Here is a 23,889-nt window from a genome sequence, read left to right on the forward strand (position 1 = left end):
GCTGTGTGACCCAATAGCAATGAATCATGTGACCGAAGATGGACCTGTGCTATATCTATCCATCTGTTGTCTAATCCTGCAGGCTTCCAGAGACTAGTAATCTACATGAAAAGTTTACATCTGAGACATGTCGGCCATGAAACGCATTACTAACTACAGTCTAAAACCTGCATGCACAGATTTCTGTACAACAGACTTGTATGCAAAAAGAGCATAATAGTCCATGGACATTTTTCAAATTAGCTGTAATTTAAAATGAACTATGAAATGCATGGCCAGTCCATCCATATTATGAGCACTAGTGGTGTATCTGAATGCACTAAGTGTGCATTAGCCGTAGCTCTGGAAGTCATTTTCAATGTGTTCAAATTTCTACTGTCTTTCTTTTTCAGTTCAGAAAATATAGGCCTACTCTAACTATATAAGGAAGGTTTTATATTTGTTCAAAAGCACTTTGCTGCTAAATATCATGTGGCTGAATTTTGACTGTTAGCAAAACAAATATGCAGTTAATCACATGATTTTATCTAATTAGTTATCTTAGGTAGATTTGACAGGTTTTAATGGTCACCACAGTATATACTTTCTCTTTATTGGCTATTGTGAATTTTAATTGTTATAATTTATATGCAAATAGAGCACACAGAAGCAGTTAACCTCTAGATAAGAATGAATCAATAAATAAACAGTGGGTTTGAAAACCCTTTAGTACTTGCATCTCGTTTCATTTATGAAACAGAAGTCATTCTGAAAGTGTCAGCGACAGCTTGCTTTGAAAATGAGCATTTTTGTAGAATGTTGACTATAGAACTACATTTATTGAAGAGATGCAGTAACACAACGGTTTGCCTCTGCACTAACAAAGTCACAGCCCATAATTCTAATGGGTGCTAACGTTTTCAATAAAGCTGATTTTTTTTTTGAAGTGCACAATAGAACTATTCTTCCCTTAAAGCTGATCCTATATGGGAATGCTGAGTTATATGCCTAGCTTGGCTGTGTTATGTTCTAGACAGTCGGGGAGTGAAATCTTGGCCCCAGTGAAGTCACTGAAAGTTTTCCCATTGACTTCAATGGGGCCAAGACTTCAGGCAGGGTACCACAATCCTATAAAAAAAGGTGCAGGTATTTCAGTATAATAAACATGCTCACTAAGTTGGCTTTATTTTATGATGATAGTTTTTGATGAGGAAAACCTGAAAGGAATGTTTGAGCATTCATAAAGGAAAAGCTCAACAAAATGTTTTCCTTCTATTCAGAGTCCTGTTTTAAAACTGGCACATCAATCAGTAAACAAGAAGCTGAAGATAAGAGGGATGTAAGCAAGGGATTCCAAATACACCAAATGTAAACTGTGTACACTCAAGACACACCAAAGAAAGGCTATATCAAAAAGCAATCTAAATCTCAAGTGTTAGCCCTATAGAAGAAAAATATCAGACAAGCAGAACATAAGATACTAGTCAGGATGGAAGAGTATGACTTGACAGCATAGACTGAAAAAGGGTGGGAGAGTGAACATGATTAGATAGTGATAAATGAAAGGTGGGAGGGGGTAGCTCCCTTTTATGGACAGCCAGCTAGTTAGCTGTAAGTCCCTCTTGGTGGCTGTTCTCTGCTTGCTTTACCTGTAAATGTTTTTTAAAAAGTCCCCCAGCTAAAGGAAAGGGAGTAGGCATCTGACCAAAAGAGACTGGGAATGCTAAACTTTTTCAAATGGGAGGGGGAGGAGGGAACCTTCCCCTTTGTAAAAAGAAAAGGAGTACTTGTGGTACCTTAGAGAATAACAAATTCCCCTTTGTGTCTGTTGTGGCTCTCAAGGAAGGAGAGGAACAGGGAGCAGTTAGGCTATGAGAAGCTTTAAGCCAGGTATGATCATAGATCATACCTAGAACTACTTATTTGGAACCCCCAAATGTGTAAATAGATCAGAAATCTTTAAAAAGATGCAATTAGGTTTATTTCTGTTTGTTTCTTATGGCTAATGAATTCTTCTGTACTAACCGCTAGATGCTTTTGTTTGCTTGTAACCTTTGAGCTGAACCCCCAAGAAAGCTATTTTAGGTCTTTAATTTTTGGAATTGCTCTTTTAAAATCTAGCAAAGCCTAAGTTCCAGATGTATTTCTTTTGTTTTCAATAAAATTTACCTTTTTTTAAGAACAGGATTGGATTTTTGGTGTCCTAAAAGGTTTGTGCATATGTTTAAGTAGCTGGTGGCAGCAGCTGTTTTCCCCCCCCCCCTTGTTTTTCAGCTCTTCCACAGAGGGGAGGTGAAAGAGCTAGAGGGTACCCCACAGGAAGGAATTCCCAAGTGAACCTTCCTAAAAGGGGTTTTGCATTTGGGTGGTGGCAGCATTTACCAAGCCAAGATCAGAAAAAAGCTGTAACCTTGGGAGTTTAATACCAGCCTGGAGTGGCAAGTATTGATTTTTAAAAATCTTTGCAGGCCCCCACCTTCTGCACTCAAAGTACCAGGGTGGGGAATCAGCCTTGACAGATGGGTATTCAGAAATGATGCAATGGAGGAAAATGATATGCAGGGAGTAGCAGTCAACAAACTATGGGTCAAAGTAAGGGAAGACAGGGCAGGAGCATAAGGAATCATAAACAACATGAAGGGATTAGTAAGAACAAAGGAATTATGACAGATCAATGTAATTGACCGATAAACAAGTGAAACGAAAGAAGAATTTCTACTTGGTGAAATAGGGTGTCATAGTAATAATGGATGAAGACTTTATACAGAGTCTATTCAGCAGAGGTTCCTCAGGCTAAGCCGGGTAGGTTTCACAGCATTTTGATGAGCTTGTACATTTTTTCTACATCCTTAGATACAGCTGTGTAGCAGCTGGTGGTATGTATTTCACTGTAATACTACTACTTTTATTGTTTCAATTGTCTAGAATGTCTCTTGATGGGAGGCCAAATCCTGGGAGCTGCTGGAAAACCTGCTGGGCTCCCAGGGCCAGATCCAACTCCCAGTGAAGATTCCTTTTACCTTTAACCAGAGCTGAATCAGACCTCATTAATTTCAATAGTAGCTGTGGATGCTAAGCCCCTCTCCAGCTGGCCCTTAGTAGTCTTGTATAATAACCTTTCCTCTCCCTAAGCTCTGTATATTAAATTTTTCAGACAAATAAAATCACTATTCAGGGGTGTATCTTAAGAGAAATACATGTGCAGAACTGTATTAACAGGGTATGTTTTATGATTTCTTTTTCATCTGTCAGATGCCATTCCATGTACAACAATGGTGATACATATCTATTTTGCACGTTTATGGCCTTGTTTCAAACTGTCTTATGACATTCAGGTATCTTCTCTAAGTATTAGACATACTAATCCTGATTGCAGACCAGTTTATACCAGTATCCCTGAAGTTACTCATTTATCCAGGAATGACTGAAGATAGAAACAGGCCCACTTCTTTCAAATTATTTCTTTAAGAAGTATGAATTTATATTGAATTCATACATGTAAACTTTTGATTTGAAAGTCATGGCTATAGTTCAAATTGGACAATAACAGCTTTTATAAATGTTCAATTTTAAACGTAACAGCTGTGTGCGTTCAAATGCAAAATATTTAGCATCAGTTCTATTAAACAGTAATGTATTTGCAGTCAAATAAGTAATTAAAAATAAGCACTAATGATAGTGTTACATTAACTTTTTTCGTTACTGTAATTTTACTCTAAACCCTACAAATGCTAGCATTTTCACTACTATTCTATATTAAGTTTGAAAATATGCTAAGTACAATATACCAAACACTTTTTTTCATGAATGAATAATGGGTTCAGCACACACACAGGTCTAGTTCTATTACATACGTTAGTTGTGCACGGTGCCTTGATATGGCACTTCTTCAAATTTAATGTTCTTTGAACCAAACTTTTTGTTTGGAAGTTCCTAGCTGGTGCTTCTCCCCCCCTCCATAAAGAAAAATGATGGAGGGGGGAATCAATATAATGAGCTTTAATTTCCAGAATTTGGGAGTTCTACTGGATTAAAACAAAATGCAAATAGCATGTAAATTCAATAATCAAGCTCTCTTGCCTCAACCTGTGTGATGACATTGCACCTTCCAACCAAGGATAGCAAAACATAATTGAATAAGCTTTCAAAACATAATTGAATGGAGCCTTGAAGCAGATATCCTTATGATGTTTCTAAGTATTATCACTCTCCATTTTACAGGTGAGAAAAGTGGAGCGAAGATCCAGTCTGACTTTTTCCAAGGTCACACAAGAAAAACTGAAGTGAGAGCCAGTCATACAACCCATCTCTCATTACTAGCAGCCTTGTCCTTTAGGTACAAACCTTTTCTTCACCTATTGGTACTTGAGGCGCATATAAAGTTGTTGACAAGAAACTTGTTAACAATGCTAGCTTGAATGCTGAAGCATGGGAAGAATGACACCTTGCAACAATGTTTAAGAATAATGTCAGCATAACGTAAGCTATGTCCTGTTTGTAGTTTTGTTTCTTAAGGAGTTTTAAGAGCTTATTTCTGAAGCTTTCCTATAGATTTCTTATGAAAAACCCAAACCCTGCAGGCAGAGGGAAATTGCTCCATTAGTAGTTACTACACCAAGGAAGAGTACAAAAATCTCCGACTCTCTGAACAAAGGAGGCAGCAACCCATGCATGACTGTCCTTTTAACACACACAAGCTACATTTATAGCAAAGCAGTGTCCAAATATGTTAAGCATTTATACTTAAACTCCTATTACTGTTGTGATAAAAATATTTTAGAAAACAGTTGAACTTGTGCACTCTTACAATTCAGACTATAATTGCATTGTCAAGATTTCAATTTTCTGCATTCTTGTGTTTTATAAACATTGACTTTAGTCATGAAAAGCTTTTGTGCAGCTTAACTGTAATTTCCTGTGGTAATGAAGTCTGATGAATGAAGATATGAGATCTTGACAGAATTTATATTCTAAGGAAAGCTATCCCAATTTGATGTAGTTTAATTTATATAACTTTGTAAAGAGGATCAGCCCAATTTCCTAGCATTTTGTCTAGTCCCATTTTAAGAGTCCCAAGGCACTGTAAGGCAATGGGATCTCTGCCCAAATAAATACTGGACAGTCTGATCCCAACTGTAAGCAGATGTAGTCATATAATGAAGGCCCAGGGTTTAGCAAAGCACTTAAGCACATAGTTAACTCTAAATACGTGCTTAAATCCCATTGAAGTCAGTTGGACTAAGCAGGTGCTGAAGCTGAATCAGGGCCTTAAAGGGTGTACATACAGGTTCTTTCATTCCAGTCTAAGGGCTTAAGTTCACTAGTACATTTGAAAGGACAGTCCCATGACTTCTGCCCTTCTGGAATTGAGTTTCCTGGAGTAAATAAACAAATAAAAGCCACTCCAAGAATAGTAAAAGTTAACCTCATAAACCAAATTAACTTCAGTAATATTAGATCATTTCATTATAGGGTTAACTTTCTTCATAATTGGAGCAAGCATTATTTATTGTCTCCATTAGATTTAACTCCAGGAGGGAAGAGTTCATGAGGAGATTGTTCCTTTCAAATATGCCAGCCCCATCAAGCGCCTAGGATGGAAAAAGGGAGCCTACGTTGTACAAATCTGGCCTTTCACTAGTGCTCTTGGGGGCAAAAAAGTCCCTGGCATTAAAAATCTGACCATTTTAAAAATTAATTTTCCCTGTTTCTCTTCAAGCTGTCTGTGAGCATTTAGTTCTCCTATCAGCACATTTTCACTTGCAATCCCAGGCAGAGGTGTCACAGCATCCCTGGGACTAACCCTATTGCAAATCCTAGGAGGGGCAAAGGCATACTGTAAACAATATAGCTGTCGTTCAGCAAAGGAATATATTCAGTCTCCTTGTGGGAAACGAAATCCCTGGAGCTGACGCAGAGAGCTGTGCTGTACAAATTAAACCATGATTATAAAATACATGGTATGCAAACTTGACTTGCCAACACAGCCATGATTGAATGCACAAAACCACAGCAGATATCAAAAAAGCACTGCATGTATGCACAAAACCATAACTATCTAATCAGGCCAAGTGTGCATAAAACAGGTTTGATAACAGGATTTTGCAGTAATTAAAGTATTTGCATCACTTTTTACAGCAATGTATGATAATAGGTATTAGCTGTGCCAGTCATCTCTTAAAAAGTGACTATTGTTAGTTAGCCTAGTGGTTCATTGGCAAAATGCTTTTCTTCCATACAGAGAAGCCAAAACTGACTCCCAAACTCTGTTTTCTCTATTCTATGGAGAGGTAGTGGCATGACTACGATCCTCACAGTCTCTGGGGAGTGTGGAGAAGAAATTTATGGTGTTACATTACAGGCCTTTTCAGGGGACAGTGCGAAAGTGTTTCAGGCAGAAGGACTGATTCTTTGGGGATTAGAAGGAGATAGGTCAGATGGAAGACAAGGGGAGAATGAGGCAGGAAGAGGGTAATAAACCAGATAACCTCAGGAAAGGAGAACATTATTCCAAGAACTATAAACATTTCCATTCACTCTATATCCATGGCTATATATATATATATATATATATATATATATATATATGTACGTGTGTGTGCACTAGCCCCTATTCCAGTAATGGCAAACCTTTTTTTATATTAACCCCAAAAAGTTACAAAAGAAGTGCTCACTCATATATGGCATATTGTAGTGCAGCAGCAGCTTTCCACTAGTCAGCGTGATTTGCTGCTGAATTTTGAAAGGCAGCTTTTTAACTCTAGGCTTGTATTTTCATTCTGCTGGGCAGTAGAAGGTGTTGGAGACTTGCAGGACAATTTCCTGCTTGGAGTAGAAATCAAAAATGCAGAGTTAGTATTTTGTGGCATCTATGTAGTTTGTTTATTTACAAAATAGGCACAAGTCATATTTCCTTAACCTACAGTGGAAACAAACTGCTTGTGCTGAAGGCTCAGGTCAGGCCTCGCTAGTCTGTCTGCAGAGCAGCTGCCTGGAGTCTCTGTCTCTCTCCAGGACTCCCACAGAACTCAAATAAATCCAGCCACTTAAATGCGTTCTATGCTGGTTTTCCCCCTTTGGCACCTGCACTTTACACCTGGGAAGTCCCTGGTTATTAACTCTATTTGTGCTCCAGCTCTGCAATACCAAGGAAGTGGAGAAATGTCTAATGGTCCAGCTAAAGACTTTTAACTCACATAATACCCTTACTGACTCTGACAGAATTATAGATGCTATGCAGTAACTTCTTTCTATGAAGATTTTCATCATGGCTGCTCATACATCAATAACCCCTAGTTTCTAACATATTTGTATGCCAGAACTTTCTGAAAACATTTCCCTTGACTTCCTATTTATATCAAAATATGGTTGGTGCATTTCTTTGCTGGTGCCAGCATTGTCCATGAAAGCAGCTGAGTTTTCCAGATGTTTCCTCAACAAGAGGAAGTAATTTAGCTTTCCCCCGACCAAGTCTTTCTTGAATATTTCCAGCTTCATTTCATGAGCTTTGATGCTATCAAACATGTTGCTTCTCTCATCTAAATAAAATGACATAGGCAAGTAATTTCTAAGCTGCTTACTTAGCTTTTCGTTCATATGCCAGACTCTGTCTTGAACCAGATTCCTGTTGCATGGTTACCCTTTAATGAACTGGGGAGCCTAATGCTGAGTCATGGTGTGATGTTCATAGGATGAATGCAGGACCATGGGAAAGATGGGTGGAGGAAGCAAAGCTGTAGCAGCAAGAGGCATGGCTCCCCCACTCTTCTCCCTCCCTGCTCCTGATAGGATTCACTCTTCCCCTTCCCAAGTATGCTCTCCCTTGTCTTAACCTCCTTCTCCTGCCATCTCCAGCAGGATTCCCCCTTCTCAAGGAAGACTCTCCTTACCTCAATTTCTGGACCCCCAGAAGGATTACCCTCTTATCTCCCCTCAAAATGGGGCTCCACCATGTCTAGCTCCCCCCCCCATGCCTCTTCTCCCCCAAGCAGGTGCTCCTCTCCAGCCAGAACCCCTTTATCTTTGGGAAGATCCACAAGCCTCTCCTTGAGGGTCAGTTCCTAGAAGGAGTTGCTGCTAGTCTTATAGAAGGTCAGAATGGAAAAGCAGCACCCAAGAGGGCTCTGTTTTCAGTCTGCAGCAGGAGGCAGCTCCCCAAAGTGTGGGGAGGAGGAGACAACAGAGCAGCTTCCCTAATTTCAGGAGTACAAGGTGTAGTTCAACTAGCTACACAATGGTAGCAGCATTTCAGCCTTCTATTATAACAGCAGCCAGCCAGGGGCCTGGTCAATAAACATAGACCATTAAATCCACTCCTTCAAGGAGTCTGGCTTATGCAGAAGTGATAGTTGTGAGCGTTGCAGTTATCTAGGGGGCATCTAAATCTTTACACACAAGAATGAAAAACTAGACAAACCACCACCCTATGAATGATATTTTAATTCCTATGGTCAGGGTACAAAGAAATCCTTCCCCCTGTATTTTTATTCTCATTCAACTTCCACAACTAATCTTTCCTCAGCAAGATAGTTCAGCATGCAGATGGCTAGAGTTAGAAAACAGTGACAAGGCTAATCAGGCATGCAGCTCCTAGGGGAAATCTTCCTATTCATGTCCTCAGCATCTGAATATGATGTGTCAAAGAGTCTGGCGTGGAGGAGAGTGATGAGGAACAAGATAAGGAAAAACACAACAGTACACAAGACCTGGATTGTAGGTTAGAGAGCTGGAATGATTGAGATTTCAGATACAGCAGAGAAAGTTTAAAAAAAATGGCACACAAAATCTATTTCAATTTTTCAGATGATTTCTTTCTTGCATAGTTATTTGCATTTATGGGCCAAGCATGCTGCCATGGTCCCCCATTACTTTTCTCACTTTACTCTCAGAAGACACTGCAATTGCTAGCTAAAATTGGACTATGGACATCATGTAATATTATAGACTGAACTGAGGGCAGGTGCATCTCTATACCTAGGGTAGACAAAGTAAGGACCTGATCCAAAGCTCATTGAAGGCTATAATAGGAGCTTTGTCAAGGCATTGCATCAGGCCCTACAAATGAGTTAACCTCTACCCAAGAGAAGGGTAGTACATTCATGCAGGGCCCTAAATCATAAGTGCACTTAAGCCTATGAGTAGTCCCACTGAAGGCAACAGGGCCACTCATATGCTTCCAGTTAAGTATGTACTTAGTTTTCAGAGTAGCAGCCCTATTAGACTGTATTCGCAAAAAGAAAAGTAGTACGTGTGGCACCCTAGAGACTAACGAATTTATTAGAGCATAAGCTTTTGTGAGTGAGTGCTCTAAGGTGCCACAAGTACTCCTTTTCTTTATGTGCTTAGTGTGCAGTTGGCTCAGGGTCTTAGCTCAAGGCTTGTTACATGCTGCTGTAATAGTTTCCAATGCTACCATCTACAGACCAGCTTTATTACTGCTTGCAAGTTCAAACTGCAGTCAAGCCAACACTGACACAGCAAACCACCACTAACAAAAGAAAGAGGGGCTATAACCTAACCCCTTTCCTATTTTAAGCTCTCGTATAATACCTGCACAATGCTGACATATTAACATGACACTAGTAATATGCCATACTAAAAAGAAGCTTGCACATATGCTTATTAAAATGTTTCCTTGTGGCATTAATATACAAATGGTACTCCTAATTCTTTACTTTAACTGCTGTGGTGTGATGGCTTTTATTTTTATGATATGCCTTAGTTACAGTGGTTAGTGGTACACACCATTTAGAACAAATAATTAGGACATCTTGGGGCTGCTATGCTAACTCTAAAGCCTTATGGTGAATGTTAAACAGGAATCTTAGTTCATTTACCTAGTTAGATGCTTCCCACAGTGGAGAAGCAAAAGCAGCAACAGGCAGTTGCAGAGCCACTAGGCTGGGGGGAGAGGGGGGGACAGAAGAGAGGGCAGCAAAAGCTACTTGATCTTTGGAAACAATAGTATCTGCTTTTTCCTGTAACTGTTTGCCACCCACAATGGGAAATTTGGGTGGAAGGGAGATAAGCAACAGGATAAAGGCAAATTATGCACATTACCAGGATAGCTAAGGACAGGCAGGGTCAAGAGGGTGATCTGGAGGGAGCACATTTGAGAGAGGATTACTACCATTAATTGTATCATCATCATCATCATCATAGCACCTAGGAGCCCCAGTCATAAATTAAGACCCCACTGTGATAGGCACCGTACAAACAGAACAAGAGACAGTTCCTACCCCCAAAGAGCTTAAAATTAAACAAAACAGACAACAGATCGCTACAGCCAAGCTGGTGTGGGAGTAAAAGTAAACAATGAAGCAATACTGGTCAGCATGATAGGCTGCAGTCTGGAGTACAGCAGCAGCCCACTCAATATCAGGTTTTTTGTGGAGATAAATAAAAGATGCAGGTAGAAGAAAAACAAAATGAAAAATTTAAGACAAGAAACAGAAGTCAGCTTTCAAGCATACTATGATTAAAACAAACACTGAAATTAAGTTATTTTAAAAAGAATCTGCTGGTGTAAGTAATAATGCATTTTTGTTTGATTGGTAAGACAAAAAAATCCATCCTAGGCTCCAGGGTCCCTTGCTAAGATGTAAAAGTACAATAGAGACAAGGATTAGATATTAAGGGTAAAACAGTTGAACACAAAAAACTCACTCATGTATCCAACATGACCTCAAGCATGTTGCCTACTTGCTCTGTCTATTCCTGTTTTACCTTTGACCCTGCACGTGCTCACATCCATAGGTTCCTTCAGGGCAGAGGCGGTCTTCATACAGCCCCTCACACAAAGGACCATGAACTACATCAGCACAAACAATTATAAATGATGAAAAGTACTGTGCATTACTCTCATTACAAATGATTACTTTTACAAGAGCTTCTAAATGTTTAGTGTTCAGATAATCTAAAGTTTGATATTTGAAAATATGATCCCCAAAGGTCCTACAGTCTTCCCCATCCTGAATTCCTCTTCTTCCTGCACTTCTCTTGAGCAGGATGCCAGGGAGATAGACCACTGGCAGTGTTTTTGGAGGGGGAAGGGCAATAGATTTCTTTTCCTTCCTGTAGCTAGGGACAGAGAAGCCCTCAAATCTCCTGCCCTTTGTTCTTGTTCCCAAAGTTTGCTTTCATCTTCCTCTGCCTCAGTTCTCTTCCCCTCATTTTCTCTGCCTCCTTTCCACTCACTCCAATTTGCTTGTCCCAGGTCTCTGATACATTGGCCTCAGCTCTAAGGTATGAGGTCTGAGTTAGTGGAAGGAAAGGAGAAATTAGCCACCCTCTCCTTTCACTTTTCCATTCATTGGCAGCCTGGGGAGAGGGGAAAAAAAAAAAAAAAAAAAAAAGGCTGTCACACCACAGATAGATGACTACTCCCCTCCCCCAATCTTTATTCTCCGAGACTGCATTGGAGAAAAGTAGCTGAGATGGGGAAGGGCACAGTGGGGAGAAGAGTTATGGCCTCTCACCTGCTTTCTACAGAAGCTCCCACTGGCAGAAGGCCAAATGTTTTTTTTTTTTTAAATTTGGCAACTGCTCTACTGGTTGACTGGAATTTTGCCTAAAAGTGAGTTCAAGACCCTGGACAGTACCAGCCAAAAAAAACCCCACAGGACAGCTGGCACCTATGTAGATAGATAGTGGTTTAGTTGAGAATAGCCTTGATGTTTCAACTGCTAGATAAAAGCTTCCCTGCTATTTAAAAAAATAATAAAACGAACAAAACACCCACACACCCCAATAAGGATACTAGTTGTGTTTTGCCATGCATCTGCTAGACTGAGGCATCTATCCTTTGAGAGAAGCATTGTGGCTCAGCCAGAAATACTGCACTCAACTACACTTTTTTTTAGATTAAGGGAACAAGAAATCTGCTGCACTAACAAAGCTTGGGGTGGGGGTAAAAGCATGCACCTACAGGCACACTAAATTGGTGGCCTGGCTCTATACTTCCTCCTTCCCCTGCTCCATCTGGGGACTGTGTGCTCCTGTTATTCTTCTGTGTTCACACTGCATGCAGCTTCCTTTCATACAGATCTCTGTTGCTATGCAGCATGAGTCACCCAGTTAGAAGGCATGGCAGAGGCAGAAAGAATGGTTCATAGCCTACAAAAGGCAAGCGTGGTGACTTCAATGAAGATACCTACAGATATCATGCTTCTCTCCACCTACCAAAAGTTTCCAGGTAATATCTGGCAGAACAGGATGCTGTCAGACACTTGGATGAAAAGTAATTTTTAAAATGAAGTGAGCATCATGGATCACTTCAAAATAACTCCAGTGGCCAGAGGTACCCAATGCCTAGAAATAGGTTGCAAGTGCACAGAAAGCTTAAGATGGACACCACAGAAATACGAATAGCAAAGAGGGATTGGCTTGGACTGTTACAGTCCATCTCCTTTAAAGGGAAACTTGGGTCTAGATTCTTAAGTGTTCATTTCACAGAACCTTCCCCACTGTTTTTGAATAGCCCTGGCTTATCACTTGCTTGCCAGCTTCATTACTCCAGCCCTTGGGAGCTGTGGTAGCTATGTCAGCAGGAGCTCTCTACTTAACAGTGCTATCCACACCACTTATGACATGGGGGTGCACTTTTCTTTTTAGAAAAGATGCCTGAGCAACATAGTTACACTGATGTAAGCAGGAGTGTGGCTATATTTAGTCAATTCAGAATTACTGTGCTCTCATTACCTTATGAGTATTTCATCTGTGCCAAGAGATGTGCATATCCAGTAGTGATTAAGGACAGAGAATGATGTTTTAGAGCACAGAATGAAAGTTTCAAGAATGGCTCTAAAAGGGATATTGTACCCCTAGTGGCCCAAAACCAGGGCCTATAACTTAAGCATTAGAGAATTGTTACCTATGCTTTGGGCCTGCAATTCCTGTTCTTGTTTGAAGTGCTATTTTATCTATTAGGTCCCATTACCCTTGAGTGGCTAACACCATTATCAGGCCTACTTTGAGCGTGCAGTCATGTTACCCTTAACTCTGCTGGTATGAACATCCACATTGAAAGAGACTAATTCAGTCACTAACAGCAGAAGAGTTTATTTATCCTATTAAGTACAGGAAATTACAAACAGCTTAACTTACAGGCACAGGTTAAACAAGCCATGTAAAGCATTTTTACTGAAATATAAAGAGTCATGGCCCTAAGAATCCAAAGACAGTTGTCAGAACAGTTCATATTGAAGCCTAAGCTTATTTATCTTAAACTCTTCTGATGTTGCTTGTGTATACTGGAGGTGGAAGAAGTTTTGCAGAACTGTTTAGATTGGCCAGACCAGCTGCATTTAACAAGCACTGAAGCAAGGAAAGATTTAGAGACTGCATTTACCGATGTGCTATTAGATTGCCTTCCTTCAATTCCCTCTTCAGCATCTCAGGCAGACTTGCAGAGAGCCACAGCAGAAAAGCGAACTTCTCCTCTCTCACGTTCTGTGAATTGTCTGCAGATCTTGGCAGAACCCTTAAAGGGACAAGTTCTTATTTAGTACTCATAGGCTGCAGTATAGTCTCCAAAAAGTTAATCATAAGAACACCTAACAATCTGTGTGCCATCCTTGTTAAACCAAGGGTATTTGTTGCTAGAGACAGCTTTGAACCTAGCCCTGTAGCATCTGCTTACTATGCTACCAAGCAGCTAATGATACAGTTAGAGGTTTTTCAAACTGAGTGACTGCTGTGCTAGCAGACCAATTGTAATTGGCTCAATAAGGCATGCTGCAGAGATGCAGCTTTAGAATCCCCTGGTCTATAGACACTATGAACTCATAACTGAAGTAAGTGGCCTACCTTCAATAGCAAGTCATCTGAATTTTTGCCATGATTTACAGGGAATGGCATGCGTCCATCTATGAAGAAACAACCTCATTAAAAAAAACCAACCAACTGTGCTGTCAAGTAATGTTAGTTCTATGCTGTTTAATTTTGGTGTTTGTAGACAGTTGTTTCCTGAGCCCATACCTCCTAATCATTCAGGAGCTATTATAGTAGAGCAAGACTCCTTACTGGTAAGGTCAGTCAAGTATGGCCACAACATGGAATTTAATAGGGCAAATTAGTATTATCCTAGAGCAGGATTTTCACATTTTTTTGTGGCCACCAACTCTTGCTAGTGGCCATGCTGACAATTTTTCCTAAAATAATTAGCTATGAAAAACAAATATGCACAGACATGTCCAAATCATTGCAGTTTATATAGGTTTTTTCAGATTCTGTATTAAAAAAGGTAGTGGTCTATTCTTTAGTGGACCTAGAGACAACAGAAACAAATAAGGTGCTTTGCACGTTTGTCTTAGTTGTTTACTCTTTTTTTAAAAGCTTGCTAGATATTAAGTCTGCTACAAAAAGTGATTTTTGTTAATATTTTTTGCAGCGGACTTAATTTGTCCCAGGACTTGCCTGGGACAAGAGTAAGCCCTGGATGAGGAGGTGGACAGGGAAGCTGCAGGGCCCAGGGACGATGGCACGGATGGTGAGTCTGAAGCCCTGTGGCTGAAGCCTGTTCCCTTACCTCCAGGAAAGTGAGGAATTGAACAGCTGCCTGCACCTCCAACATTTGTCTCTGGAGGGGGCAGGGCCCAACCCCCGCTAGTGGCTCTGGGCAAGGGGCCACTGCTTCCCTTCCCTAGTTACAGCCCAGGAGGCTGTGGCTGCAAGAAAAGCCTCCAGTGCTCACAGTTGAGAAATGCTGTGCCTAGAGAGCCTGAAACATTGAGAGGTCTAGTCCTTTGGGAGGGAAACAGAAAGGGCAGCTCTCGGATACTAGTTCCAGGATATTTCTAGTCAGAATGGGTTGCACAGGGATTCACCTAGTAAGCAACTAAGAGGCCCATGTGTCGATTACAAACAAGCTTAAAGCTAGTAGTACTCCAAATACAGATTTATATAACCCTACCCAATTCATACAGGTGTCCATCCACATTGACAAACAGAATAAAATGGAAGTTCACTTTATCCTCCTCTACCTGGAGATAGGGAAGAAAGAATCAGTAAGATAGCTGTATCTAATAGCAACTTAACCTAAGCCATGAAGTTAAGATATTTTGGGCTCCAGTTTGTTGGAGAATCTGGATCCTGTTCTGCATTTGTGAAATACAAGGTTTTTTAATACCTTGATGTAACCAACTAATTTTATAGTTAGGGAACAGCAAACAGGAAAGAAGTCATCTGAAGGTCACATAATAGGCTAGTAGCCTAAGTCAGCAATAGAACTAAGGCTCTGAGCTCTTCATACTTGCTCTAATAGAAGGATGGCAGTTTTTGCCAAAATCAAAAAAATCAGATGGACTAAGTTACTTCCTCTAAGACCCATTTTAAAAAGGGACTTGGGCAATTAGGAGCTTTTGAAAGTTTTACTCAGACTTGTGAAAAGAGCTGTTACTTCATTTACCTTTACCTTTTTTAATGGAAGGTTTGGTGTAATGCAGGGGTGGCCAACTTGAGCCCATGGAGGAGCCAGAATTTACTAATTAACATTGCTAAAGAGCCACAGTAATGTGTCAGCAGCCCCACATCCACTACACCCATCCACCACCTCCTGCCCACTGGCAGCCATGCCAATCAGTACCTCCCCGTCCCTCCTGCAATCGCTGTTTTGCGGGGGCAGGGAGCACCCCACAGCACATTGGAAAGTTAACATCTTTAGCTCCAGCCTTGGAGTCAGCACCTATGCAAGGAACTGCATATTAAATTCTGAAGAGCCACATGTTGGCCATCCCTGGTGTAATGCAATGCTGTCAAGCTGCAGCAAGCCCATGATCCAAAGAATCTCCTCTTTCCTACCTATTAGCTGTATTAATATAGAGAGATACAGCAATATAGCCCCTACCGTCATCATAAATTAAGTCTCCTATGCAAAGCTTACTTGACATTGGCCTTCTTGTGCAACAGCATTATGGACTTCCTGAATAGCCTGAAGAGAAAGTAGAGACAGATTAATAAACCCCAAATGTTAATTGCAGTAAGACTTCCCCAATCCAGTAATTCTCATACCTTGTTATTTTCAAGGTGTTTTGCTCTCTCTTCAGGAGAGAGATCAGCTGTTTCCTTGAGAAACTTCTTCAGGGCTGATCCATCATCTGTTCAAGAGTTTGCCATGGTTAGACAATGAGTGTTCATATATAGGTTATGAGCGAGTCCAACTCAAGCTAGGCTAGTTTACAGATATGAATATACATACTATAGGATGTTACATAAAACATATCTAGGCTGCCCAGTACACTCATGCTACCCTCAGTACTTACTGAAGTATTACAACATGACCTATAATTAATTGGTTAAGGCCATGGAATGACAGGTACCATATGCCATCAGATACAGTAGTCTCTGGTAAGTGATTGAGCACCATTATATTTGGAATGTTCACCAAGTGGCTAGGGCTGTTTTCTACTCCCTCCCCCTGCCTCACAAAAGGCCTTCCAGATTAATTCTGGACTGAACAGTTTAAGTGTTTATTCCAGTTCCCAGTTTGATGCTACCAAGGGTTAGCCTGCGTTTGACACTCCTACTTCATGAAGGAAAGAAGTGTTGCTAGCTTCTAGCATCCCTGTAGACCCCATTGTCTTTAAAGGAGACAATTTCTCCCTGTGCTTTAACTGAGAAGACTGGTGCATGAGCCTGTTTACAATCCAGCTGCTTGGTTGTGTAACTACTCAGATACCATGAGTTGAAGGATGTTAACTTGAAGCCCAATCTAAGTAGCTCCATCAATTTGAAAGATTGCTATTTTACAGTCACTTTCCTGATTAATTTCACTCGGAGCAGGGGTGAATGAGTAGGTAGTCTAGTTATTAGCCATGCCAGGTTTTCCTGAAATGAGTAGTGGGTGCCACCCTACCATACTGGGTATCCCGACAGTTTATCATTCTAAGACAATAGCTAAACTAAGCACCCTTTTGCTAAAGAGCCTCAATGCTTTTGAGGTGCCAGTGAAGGTATATTTCATTGCTCACATGATAAATCTCCAGAGACACGAGTAACTTGACAAGCTTATAACTAGTGTCAAACATTTTCTATATGGAGAAATCCCCATCCATTGATACATGTAAACCCAGGCAAATGGTATTCTTATGCTAAGAAGATCCAATAGAAATTGGATTACCTCCCTTTAGATCAGATCTCCTGGCACTTCAGGTGCCAAGAGTCAGACTTTATGTACAAAATACACTAATGTCCAACCTCGAGACTAGAATATTCCCTTTCTGTTACTCAAGGAGCCGTGGGTGTAAGTCACTGAAGTATGGGTAGATACCATAAGCCATTGCCAGTCTAAGTTTCTTGTAATGTTATGTTCAGGGAAGGGCTTTTAGTCAGATCTGCTCTTCTCAAAACTAGTCCTAGCAATAGAATAAGATAAATAGGTAGTGTACGATCTCTTTAACTACAGTGGGTCTGGAGTATCCAGAGCAGTGAGTGGCCTAATGAGGAAAGTTCCCTTTTAAAGCTCTTACAGGAAAATGGCTCAATATCCATACTCACCAAATACAAATTTATCTTGGTTATTAGCAACTGCATGTATCAGGCCAACTGTCCCACAGGAATTGCCAACTGTCTGTTTCAAAAAATACACTTTGGAACTAACTTCTTGTCCCTTCAATTCTTCAATCTGTTTTTTCCTGAAGTTTTCATGCTGCAAACATGCAAGTACATCAATGGTTTGTGATTTTCTAGACATCTTAATCCTTTACAGAGTCTAATATGTCTAACAGGGAAGTCAGCTGTGGAAGGTTAGAAAGCATCAGAGGGAAAAGTTAACCAGAAAGCCATCCTTTTTGGAACAAACCCACATGATTTTACTTCCACTAGGATGACATTGGTCTAGGACTGCACAATGTCTATGTGGTGTACGAGCCAAGTTGTAGTATGGGACTCCACCTGATAGCCCAGAGGAAAGGGCTATCAGCTATACAAAAGTTGGCTTGAGAAATCCACTTCCAAGGACTCGTTACTGTCCAATCCACTCAAGAGCTTGCTCAATTGGAGCCACATTTGTGTCACTGGCTTCCCCAATAGCTTTATTTCATGTATTTGGAGACAAGACTTGTGCGAGTTGTTGCTCCTACAAGGAATGGTTATATTTGCCTTCTCTATTCTTCACCCTCAAGAGGTATTTAGCTTCAGCTGAGCCAGCTATAGGACTAGAAGCATCAGAATGCCTCCCCCACACTCGCAGTAGTTCCAGCTCATTTGCTATTAATTAGCATAGCTTTTGTCTAGACCAGAGGTGGGCAAACTACAACTCATGGGCCACATCTGGCCCATGCAACTGTCCTGTCTGGCCCTTGAGCCCCCAGCCTGGGAGGCTAGTCCCCAGCCCCTCCCCTCTGTCCCCCACTACAGCCTCAGCTTGCTGTGCTGCCAGTGCTCTGGGCAGCAGGGTTGCAAGCTCCTGCTGGAGCATGTGGCAGTACAGCTGCCACCATGCTGCTCAGAGCAGCATGTCTAAAGGGCAGTCAGGGAAACTGGTGGTGGGGCAGTCAAGGGACAAGGAGCAGAGAGAGAGAAGTGGGAGGGGGCAGGAGCCAAGCTGTTTGGGGAGGCCCAGTCTTCCCTCCATTTAGAACCCTGATGTGGCCCTCAGGCCTACAAGTTTGTCCACCCTGGTCTAAACAGTTCTCCGTGACTGTCATTCAGTAAATTTGAGGTTTTACCTGTGCATTTAAGATTACAGCCTCTAGTCAAGTATGAATTCATATTAGAATTCCTGACAGCGAGCATCCCCTTTTACTGGCAACTTAGACAATAGCAAAGCTCCAATAATCACCATTACAATATTTGACTTACTGCCTCAAAGCTTACAACAAGTAGTACTGTTTCAGAAGATCTAAAAGCTATCTTCCCTTGAAGAATCGCTAGACTGTTCTAATTAGACAGACATGTGGTCAAGCAGATTACAGGTCCTCTGAGGAAGCCCCACTGACAGCAAGATATCACTGGAGTCCAGTTCATTCACAGATGGAGTTGGGGAAATGAATACTAAGTGAAATAAGTTACTGGTGTTTCAGTTTACTTCCCCCCCCATTCAGATCTTGTCATGAAGAATGCATAGACAATGAATTAGTTCTTAATGTATCCAACACACAGATGCAGGTCATTAATCTTGATATCAGGTCTTGGAACTTCTATATCCTGACTGAGAATTTAACAGTAAATGATTTGGTTCAGTTGCACCATCTGCCAGATAGTGCTGCCATCTTAGTTTTGGATTAGAGAGAGACACACAGACAGCTTTCTCTTCTACAAGTCTGAGTTGGTCTGCCTTCTTCTGCTTTGTCCAGTTAGTATTTGGTTAGAGAAACCTGCTTCTGCAGATTTAAGGGAGGGTCAATCTAAAGAAAGAATTTCCAGATATGGAAACCCACGGAAGAATAGGTATTTTAACATTCATTGCAATGCACATTTAGGTGTCAGCATTCTGTTAGTTCACACCACATCATGGTAAGACACTCCTCAGGTGGGCCACCTGCCAGTGCCAGGCGGCATATGTATCCCATGACATCATACAAGGGAAGGGGACCAGTGGGGGTTTCTGTTCAGCGTCACCTGTATAGTAGGTTTAATCTCAGCTATGGAAAGAAAACCAGAGGTCCCTGCTGATTCAGCAGGCTGCCTCCACTGCCCAGGGATAGCCAGCCGCTGCCCCTCCCCATCCCAGGGACCTACCTGGGCAGTGAGGGGAAAGAGCAGGAGCAGGGCACAAGCCGGGGTGGGCACTGAGCTCAGCAAGTCTTCCTCAAACCCCAGCACATCCACAAAGCGCCAGCCAGGGGCAACTCCCAGCCGGGACAGCACCTGCAGGGAGAGAGCATGACGCGGGGGAGTACCCAGCCCGCCGTCTTCTCAGCAGGGAAGGGCGGAGGGGTAAACAGGAGCCCCCCCAGCCCAGGGACGCACTCCCCCCCCCTTGGCGCACGGCCACAAGGGAGCCCAGCCGCGACGGCAGGCCGCCCCTCCCCCGCCTCCAGCCAGTGACACAGCGCAAACCGCGGGGCCGCAGCGCCACCTGCCGCCGGGCCCGGGCCCCGGCCCCGGCGCCGCACGTGGGGCGGACTCAGAGGCGGGCACCGCTCGATGGGGCGTCCGGCCCCCGCCCCGCTTCCGTGGCGGCCCCGCAGTGCGCGCCGCGCCCAGCCCCCTGCAGAGGCGTGACGGGGCAGCCGCGCCCCGAGATATCACGCTCCGGCCCCACCCCGGCGGGGATGGAGGGATGCGGGAAGGAGCCATTCCCGCCTGCTGCTGCTGCTGCTGCTCCGGCCCGGCAGCCCCGCGGCCCCTCCGGCGCCGGCCACTCACTTTGTTCAGCATCTGCAAGACAAAGCGGATGAGCGAGTGGGAGACCTCAGCCCCCCCAGCTCTTCGCCCAGCCCCCCGCTCCCTTATTCACCTAGCCCCTCCACCGACCCCGCCCCACCTCTTCGCCCAGCCCCCAGGACTCCCCCCCTTCGCATCCCACTCACCCAGGGCCCCAGCCCTAGTGTCCCCCCCCCATCTTCCCGGCAGCCCTAATCCAATCCCCCCCGCGCGCTGCACCTGCTTACCTCGGGGTTAATCTCCATAGGCTGCCACTGCATGGTGCACGGCGGGGGCGACGACCCAGGTGCCAAAGAAGAGACTCAATAGGGACTGACGGCTCCGCAAAGCCAGGAGCCGCCTGCCCAGCGCTATATACCGCCGGGCTGACTCACTCCGGGCCTCCGCAGGGGGGAGGAGGAGGAGCAGGGGCAAAACCAATCCAGGGGGAAACACTCGGCTGCTCATCGCTGTCCCCCCCCCCCGAAACAATGGTACTTCCCACCCACCGACCACGCCAATGCGTTACTCTAGTGCGGTAATGGCAGGTTTGTGGCGGGGGCTCTGTCTGGAGCGCGCAGCGGGACGGGGCTGGTCCCCAGGTCTCCTGATCCTCTATGTGGACGTTGCCAGGAGCAGGAGGCAAACGCGTGGTGTTCAGCAAGAGCAAGAGGGGAGCAGGCTTGCCAGGGGTGTGGTGCCAGAGAGGACTAGGGGGATGCTAATGCCATATCTTCCCCGGGTGTTGTCAGGCAGAGTATGGGGTTATGCTGCGCCATTTATTCCTGAAGTATCTCGGATCAGTGTATTACCGAGTAACTGCAGAAGTGTATTATGTTCTAGGCGAGCGCTGTGACGCAGCACTAGAAAAACACACCGAGAGAGGTTATCTTGCAATCACGTGAAGTCTGTATTTGACTAGTCCACAACCTCCATTGTGTTGCTCACAATAGCAAGGTTAAAAAAGAACCCACCCACCCCCAACCAAATAGTGAATAAAAATCACGAAGAAAATACTTGAGAAAACGGCAGCTTCCAAACCCTGCCATCGCTTCCTCCTCCCCCCAAGCCTTGTGTGAAATTCTAGCTCTTTGCTGCTCTTGATGGGAATGGACAGATTAACCGCTTCGTTCCTTGCAGAGGGATCCAGAGTTATTCCTACATAATGTTAGAAATGCTAGGGTTCGCTGGTGTTGAGGAAGGTTTCTTAAATCCCATGTACTTTCCTTTCACAACTCCCCCACTAAAAAGCTTCATTGGACTTTCTTCGATCTTACACTTCGATCTTTTCCTATTTTTCAAAAGAAAAATGGGCTTTATTGCTACTGCTTCCTATCTCAGTGCCTCGGCCACTGAAAGGTACCAAAGAGACGGCCAGATAGCTGGGTCAGCAGCCAAGATGCTATGCTGCAAACAGAAGGCAAAGCAGACATGACTCCTCCGTAACTGACACAGCCTCTCCTGCTCCTCTTGCCCTGTAGTGCAGGTAAACATCACTCCTCAAGTGCTGAGGAGAGTAGCAACAATGGTTTCATGAACTCCAACAGGTAGAAATTAATGGTTTATACGGTTTGAAAGCTGGCATTACAGCACAAGATTTCAGATAGAGCACAACATTGGTTTTAGCTCTAGCAGCCTGCAGTATTAACAGCCATTCAAATCAGGTCACAAGCACCACTGGCACACCAGTCAATTGACTGGTCTCAAAAAACATCAACTGATAGCCTATTATTTGTCCATGGTAAAATATTGTCAAATATTCCAGCAAAAATGCTGTGATGTAGGCGGTGACCTATCTTTTTATTGCATCATGGCAACACCCTTTAATAGTTTTAGCAATTCATTTCATTGTGTTTCTGAGTTATATTTCTGAGTTAACTCAGTTAAGTAACTTATTTTTTGTAATTAGGTGTAAGAATGTATCTAAGACTAAGCCTATTGGAGACCATAAAGTCTTACTCTTTTTTGACTCTGCTGTTACTGTTCTAATAAATTAGGGCTTTAAAATATTTTACCATTTTTGACATTATTTGACCACTCAATTCACCAATTATTTTTGGACTGGTCAAATACCCAACCCTAGTCACAACTGAAGTAGTAGGGAAAAGATACGGTGACAATCAGAATTATGCAACATATATAGAATTGCAATGGTCGTCTAGCCCACACAGGCAATGAAAGGGTTAAAATGGGACTAGGAGGCCAGTTATGCTACCTGGCTGCACCTGGAGGTTGGCTTAATTATAGATGAAGCATAGTGATAGTGAAGAATGGAAGTTCAGAGTAGGAAGAAGGTTGTAAAGAGAATGGATTAGACTCTCTAGTTCCTTTCTTGGTAGTGGAGAGCAAAGGTGCTTCAGCAGGGAGATTAAACTGGTGCTTAGGGAGAAGATAACTGGGATGAAGGAGGCATGAGAGGGCCAATTTATAGGCAGATAACCTTGGAGGAAGATTGGCTTTGAGGATCCAGGCTAAGACCAAGACTTTAAGGAGATAACCCCTGAGAGTCAGTGCTTGGCAGAATAATAGACAGCTGGGGAGCACCCAGGATGGATTAAAAGTTCAAGTGGGGGAAGGAGCAGATGTTGCTTTTGGTGGGTTTTGTTTGGCTGACAGACTCTAGGGAGAAGTGTTGAGGTTATTTTCCTGACAGTAGAGTGGAATAGAGGAGGAGCCCTGAAGGGGTGGAAGATGTGTGATTAACAAGTAGTGTCACATGGAGCACTGTCTGGGACACCAATATCCCATGAGGGAGACTTCAGAGTGACCTGAGGCATGAGAAGAGGCAGACCACTGCAAGGCCAGACTGGCTGTTACCAAGGGACAATGGAGAATGAGAGTTGGGTATGCCATGCCTAGCCATGAGAGGGCACGCCAGTGGTAAGTCTATGTTTCTACAGGAATAATGCTATGTCTTATTATGTCAGAGTAAAAGAAGGGATAGTATATACTGCAATACATCATTAGAGGGCTGGTAAATAGTAGTACTGTATTGTTTATTTCTCTTGTTTCACAATACATCAGGTTTTTCACATAATCACTGATCCCTGAAACCAGACTGTAAAAAAGGTCATCTGCTAGACAAGATCTCTCAGTATTGCTAGAATCCTTGGCCAACCTATTCACATGTCTTTAGGATTAGCTCTGCATCCACTGGGAGGTCCAGACACAGCAAACAATTAGAACACACACAGACAAATAAGTTGCTCTTTGCCCTCAATATACTCATAGGGTGAGATTTAGTGCAGCCCCTTTAGAGGAAGGTACAGCACTGATCTTGCAACCCACGGAAGAAAGAGTGAACCTGTCTCTAACCACCTTTGCACCCTCTTGTTTCTGGGTTGTTTGAGGGCTGGATAAGTCCCTGGGGTATCTTTAGGTCTGCTTCTGGACAGAAGTACTTTGCAGAATGCCTGTAGTACTACAGGCCTGTGTCATCTCCTCCAAGCTCCAGCTCTACTCTAGTGCACCCATTATGTCAGGGCTTTTGAGGAGCCTGCATAAATCTGGCCAGCTGAAGGGCTCTTAGGCTTTGTATGCCAGGAATGAAAAACCTCACCCATAGTCTCTCTAAAAGGTGATCTGCCATGTCTATCAGCATGGTAA

At 43.0% G+C, this 23,889-nt stretch overlaps 1 protein-coding gene across 1 annotated transcript; it reads right to left on the bottom strand.

Moving 5' to 3' along the window:
- Nucleotides 1-13,022: 13,022 nt before the first annotated feature.
- UCHL1 (ubiquitin C-terminal hydrolase L1) lies at nt 13,023-20,684 on the bottom strand. The gene is made up of 9 exons (XM_038401048.2): nt 20,532-20,684; nt 20,287-20,298; nt 19,657-19,785; nt 17,473-17,623; nt 15,988-16,073; nt 15,860-15,907; nt 14,891-14,960; nt 13,786-13,844; nt 13,023-13,459 (listed from the first exon to the last, which is right to left on the bottom strand). Exons 1-9 carry the CDS (start codon nt 20,562-20,564, stop codon nt 13,373-13,375), a joined length of 675 nt encoding a protein of 224 aa, XP_038256976.1. The 5' UTR covers nt 20,565-20,684; the 3' UTR covers nt 13,023-13,372.
- Nucleotides 20,685-23,889: the final 3,205 nt, after the last annotated feature.

The sequence above is a fragment of the Dermochelys coriacea genome, chromosome 4, assembly GCF_009764565.3.
Source record: "Dermochelys coriacea isolate rDerCor1 chromosome 4, rDerCor1.pri.v4, whole genome shotgun sequence".
NCBI lineage: Eukaryota > Metazoa > Chordata > Testudines > Dermochelyidae > Dermochelys > Dermochelys coriacea.